This window comes from Alligator sinensis, unplaced genomic scaffold, assembly GCF_000455745.1.
Source record: "Alligator sinensis unplaced genomic scaffold, ASM45574v1 scaffold1434_1, whole genome shotgun sequence".
NCBI lineage: Eukaryota > Metazoa > Chordata > Crocodylia > Alligatoridae > Alligator > Alligator sinensis.
Genome location: NW_005843168.1, coordinates 113,344 through 118,609, shown reverse-complemented (window position 1 = coordinate 118,609; position 5,266 = coordinate 113,344). Strand labels below are relative to the sequence as shown.

General features: G+C 64.9%; 1 protein-coding gene and 1 pseudogene across 1 annotated transcript in view; both read right to left on the bottom strand.

The window, feature by feature from the left end:
- The window catches only part of LOC112548427, a 1,980-nt pseudogene extending 1,316 nt beyond the window's left edge, over window positions 1-664 (bottom strand).
- Window positions 665-1,069: 405 nt separating this feature from the next.
- LOC102388404 overlaps window positions 1,070-5,266 on the bottom strand; it is a 9,499-nt gene continuing 5,302 nt past the window's right edge. Inside the window, exons 6-15 of the mRNA XM_025194184.1 lie at window positions 5,251-5,266; window positions 5,057-5,135; window positions 4,052-4,221; window positions 3,807-3,935; window positions 3,590-3,724; window positions 3,049-3,124; window positions 2,576-2,778; window positions 2,296-2,442; window positions 1,423-1,557; window positions 1,070-1,192 (exon numbers count right to left, since the gene is read on the bottom strand). The exon at window positions 5,251-5,266 is cut by the window's right edge and continues 131 nt beyond it. Coding sequence (XP_025049969.1) covers window positions 1,122-1,192; window positions 1,423-1,557; window positions 2,296-2,442; window positions 2,576-2,778; window positions 3,049-3,124; window positions 3,590-3,724; window positions 3,807-3,935; window positions 4,052-4,221; window positions 5,057-5,135; window positions 5,251-5,266 — 1,161 coding nt within the window. The 3' untranslated portion in view covers window positions 1,070-1,121. The remainder of the gene's footprint in view (window positions 1,193-1,422; window positions 1,558-2,295; window positions 2,443-2,575; window positions 2,779-3,048; window positions 3,125-3,589; window positions 3,725-3,806; window positions 3,936-4,051; window positions 4,222-5,056; window positions 5,136-5,250) is intronic.

Genomic DNA, 5,266 nt, shown 5'->3' with positions numbered 1-5,266 from the left:
GCCCCACGCACAGGGTCCACAGCCCCACGCTGGTCTCGAACTCGTGGGTCCCGACGCCGGCCCAGTGCGGCGTCACCAGCGCCAGCAGCTGCAGCAGGAGCCCCAGGAAGGACAGCGCCGCGGCCGCCCTCTGCAGCGACACCATCTCCCAGCCCGCCTGTGGGGGGCGCGCGTCAGCCGGGACCCCCAACCCCGGAGCGGGCACCTGGGCTCTCCAGGCCCCGCCCCCCAAGCCGGCGCGGGGGGCGGCACCTGCTGCGTATGGGGGACCCCGGTATCCTGGGCTGGGCCCCGGCAGGATCCGGCCCCTCAACTGTCATGGAACCTTCTGGGGGGCGGACTGGGCAACGGGGGCCCCTGGGGGGCTCCAGACCCATCGCAACCCACTGGGGCCACGGGGGACTATGGGCAGGGCGGATGATATGTAGGAACCCTGTGTCAGTCACCCCGGGGCGGTGGGGCCAGCGTGTCATGGGGGGCACAGGCGTCCGGGAGCTGCTACCTCTGGGTGGGGCCTGTTGGGGGCGGAGGGATATCAGACGGCACCTGCATGTGGGCGAGTAGTCCCAACAGCAGAGGGACACGTGATAATGCCAGGGAGTGAGATGGTTAAATAGTCCCGGCTGTAGAGGGACACAGTTGTACGATGACATCAAATAGTCCCATCACGGGAGGGATATGATTGGGAGATGGGAACGTTAATTAGAATCTAGGTTAATTATTTCCAGTGGTGGAGGGATATTTGATAGTAATCTAAAAGAAAAAGTAGTCCCAATTGCAGAGATCTATTTAATGGCATGAGGGACAGAAAGTAGTCCCGGTGGCAGAGGGATATTCTCTCATGCTACAGGAAGCTTGGCGGAGCGATATTTCAAGGGCACAATGAGAAATAGTCCCTGGGGAGGAGAGATATCTCCAGATATGCGGGGGTAAATCCCAGGGGCAAAGAGTCCCAGTGGCAGAAGGATACGTGATACCAGGGTCGAAAGTAGTCCCCAGCGCCATGAAATGAAGGGGTAACGGGGCCAGGGTGGCAGATGGATCCTCAGGATGGAGAAAGTAGTCCTGGCTGCGAGCCATAGGGCAACGGGCAGCTGTGGAGGTCCAGGATTGGCTGGCGGTCAGGCAGGAGGTGGAGCCAAGATGATAGTGGAGGCTGAGAGGGACCGGTGTGCAATGAGGCCTGTCACGCCTGGGGGAAACCAAGGCACAGAGGGTGGGGAAATGGTATGTAAGGCCGCCCCTGGAGGCTAGGCCACACCTCTTCGAGCCCCGCCCCATTGGGGAACCCTGTGCCCATTTCCCAGCCCCTGCTATTAGGTTTTCCAATGCCCAGACCCTCACTGGCTGCCTGTCCATACGAGGCTGCCCTCACTGGCTGCCCATCCCTATGAAGCCCCGCCCCCCAGAAGCCCCGCCTACCGGACAGCAGGCAGGTGGGGCAGCCGGCCCAGCCCAGGCAGAAGTCCCAGCCGTAGGCACGTGCCACCAGTGGGTGTGGGGGAGTCCGCGAGGCCCAGAGTGCAAAGGAGCCCATGGCCAGCAGTGACGCCACACCTGGAGGGGACGGCGGGGGGGCATTACACGCAGCCGCTGCCCCCCCCAGAGCTAGCCGCATTGCCTGCCTGCTAGTCTGCCACTCCCCTCCAGAGCTGGCTGCATCTTGGCCTCGGCTGCCTGTGCTCTGCTATGGGCAGCTGTTCCCCCCACAACTAGCTGCATCTTGCCCTTCCCTATGTGCTGTTATATGGGGCTGTTACCCAGTGGCTCCTCCCCGGAGTCAGCCACACCTCAGCCCTCCTTATGTGCTGTTATATGCAGCCGCTACCCAGCGGCTACGCCCGCCCCCGAGCTGGCTACATCTTGGCCTGCCTTATGTGCTGTTATACGTAGTCATTACAGAGCAGCTCCCCCAGAGCTGACTGCATCTTGCTCCTCCTTACATGCTGTTGTATGTAGTAGTTACCCAGCAGCTCCCATCCAGAACTGGTTGCATCTCCATCTGTCCTGTGTGCTGTTCCTATTGGCTCCTCCCCAGAGCTGGCTGCATCTTCCCCCTCTCTATGTGCTGATATTTGCAGCTGTTACCCAGCGGCTCCCACCCAGAGCTGGCTGCATCTCGACGCTCCCTGTGTGCTTGTATATGGGGTTGTTACCTAGTGGCTCCACCCCAGAACTGGCTGCATCTTCGCACACCCTGTGCATGCAGTGTTATATGCAGTGGCTCCCCTCCAGACCTGGCCACATCTCCGCCCTCCCAAGCTGCCGGTCTATGCAGCTGGCCCCTGGGCCCACCTGCAACCAGGCTGGTGATGTAGGAGGCCATCGAGACAGCAAAGAAGCGGCCGAAGAAGCGGGCGACAGGGCCCAGGAGGCAGAGGATGGGGATGAAGGCGGCGAGCAAGGACACCAGCATCAGGCCCCGCGAGACGTCCAGCAGCCCTGGGGGGTAGAAATGAAGGGCACTGGGAGGGCAGAGCGCTGCAGTCGGGAGTGAGGGGAACCGGCAGGGCAGGGGGGGCAGGGGGCTGCAGGTCAGGAGTAAGGGGCACCAGGGGGACAAAGCGGGCGTTACCGGGGCCAGGGGGCAGGCGCAGGCAGGCGCCATCGGCGCACAGTGCCCAGAGCCCAAGGGCCGCGGGGCCGAGCTCTGAGCGCAGGCGCAGCCAGCCAGGGGCGCCGGCCACCAGCAGCAGCAGCGCCAGGCTGAGCACGGGAAGGACTTGTCGCACCCACTGCAGCAGCACCATCCTGCTGCCACGGCCGGGTCCAGGGCACCTGCGAGTGGAGAGACAGTGCCAGGCAGTCGGGCCCAGGATGGGGCCCCTCTGTCACCAGGGATCGGGCCCTCCCGGTAGGCCAAGATCAGGCCCCCTGATGCCACAGGATCGGGCCCTGCCGGGCACCCAGGGGTAGGGCTGGTGGGACCTGTCAATCACTTGCCTGGGACCTCCTGGGGGGCAACTGCCATGGAACTCCTGCCCCTCCCCCGCCCGCCGGTGCCCCTCACTCCTGACCCACAGCCCCTGCCCAGCCCCCGTCACAGACCTAGAGGATCTGGATGGATCCAGGGCCCCTCCGGCACAGGTGCAGGCTGGGCGCTGGCTCAGCAGATTTGCAGCGCCTGCTGGGGTAGGGACAGAAGGAGCTGGGGGCAGCCGTCGCCCCTCTGGCCCACCCCAGAGCCAGCTGCATCCTATGCAGCCATTGCAAGCTGTTCCACCCTGGAGCTGGCTGCATCTGCACTATCCTGTGCCCTGTTACATGCAGCCATTCCCAGTGGATCCACCCCAAAGCTGGCCGCATCCTGTGTTCAATTTGGCACTGTTACATTTGGCTATTCCCAGCCAACCCACCCCAGAGCTGGCTGCCTCTTCACTATCTTGCGCCCTGTTATATGCAGCTGCTCCCAGCCAATCCACCCCAAAACCAGCTGCATCCTGGACTCCATTTGCAGTGTTATATGCAGGTGCTCCACCCCAGAGCTAACTGCAACTGCAGTATTCTGTGCCATTATGTGCAGCTGTTCACAGCATTTCCACCCCAGAGCCGGGTGCATCCTGCCGTTACCCCCAGCTGCCTCACTCACCCGCCAGGAGGAAGAGAGGCCCCACAGCCCAGCCCAGGCGGAAGCCGGGCCCAAAGCCCACATGGCCACGGGTGAAAGGCTCGGTGCCAGCAGCACCATGGGCGAACACGGCCATGGCAACCATAGCGCTGAGCCCTGTGGGGTTGAGGGGGGTGAGTGTCCGGACGGATGGGGCACCAGGGGTGGGGACAGGGACAAGAGAGGTGGGGGCAGGTACCTGCGGCGAGGGCGGCGGTGCTGGGCAGGAGGGCTTGGGGCTGGGAGAGGCCGCGGGTGCTCAGCGCCACGGAGACAAGACCCAGGCCCAGAGACAGGAGCAGCAATGCCCGGGGGACCTCCACGTAGTCTGGAGTGGGGAGAGAGTACCCAGGCGGCCGAGCTCCCAGCGCCCGCCTCCCCAGCCCCAGAGGTCCGTGCTCCCAGCACCCCGCCCCTGGAGAAACCAGGCATCTGGGCACTTACCTGGTGCAGTGGGGGGCTGGGCGCAGCCCCCAGGGGCGCACACGATCCAGAGACCATAACCAGCACCACCGCCCCCCCGCAGCCATTGCCCCGAGCCCAGAGCCCCCAGCAGCACCAGTGAGCCCAGTATGGCCAGTACCTGTCCCAGGGATGGGGGGACCTTCGGGGGCCTGGGGGGAGCAGGGGGCTGTGAGGGATCCTGGTGGAGGGGCAGGGGACCCAGCATCCAGGCCCCTCCCCCCCACTCTGGGGGGTGGGGCTAAAGAACCCAGGCAGCTGGGCAAAACTCCACCCTGTGCCCCGCCCTCCTAACCCCAGGTGCCAGTGCCCCTCCTATTGCAACCTCATCCCTAAACACCCCTCCCCCAGTACCCCACTCCCTTTGCCCCCACCTGTTTGTCCTAATCCCCCACTACCCCGCCCCTTTTAGCTCCACCCCGAGGCCCCACCCCCTTATAGCACCCCCACTCCTACCTGAGCATGTGGCCTGAAGTCACCGAGCTCCTCCCCTTCTCCCCTGCTCAGACCCTGGTGGGATCCCCTTGCCCTGCCCCCTCCGGGGTCAGGGTGACCGCCCAGCTGGAGCCCAGGGGCCCCCGGGGTCTGCCTCCCCACTCCACAGAGGCTGGGGGAGGGGTCCCCATGTCCTCCTGGGGGCCGGGAGGGGCATGGTGTGGCCCCAAATGAGGGCAGGAGGTGCCTGGGCGGGGCTATGCAAATTAGGAAGGCCAGCGGAGCCCTCCCCCAGTGGCCAGCAGGGGGCGACAGAGAGAGAACCCAGGCATCCCTAGGCCCCACTGCCCTCCCAGAGCTGGAGGGAACCCAGGCGTCCGGGTTCCCAGCCCCTGCTCCCACCCTCGCCCCTCCCACACCTGGGAGTACCCAGGTGCCGGGGCAGAGACTCCAGGCTGTGAAAAGAGGGGTCTTTAATGTTGGGGGTCACGGGGTCATGGGAGGCTCCAGAGGGGTGGACCCTGGCGTCTGGGCCGCTCGTGCAGAGATTACCCAGGAATCCGGGTCGCCACGGCACCAACCCGGACCCCGGGGGCCTCAGCCTGGAAGGACTCGAACAGCATCATTGCACCTGGGCGTGAGGGGGACACACACAGTGTAACACCCAGCCCGGCCCACCCCAGAGCCAGCCGCCCTCGGCACCAGTACACCCAACCACCCACCGCAGAGCTGTTACGCCCAGCCACCCACCCCAGAGCAAGC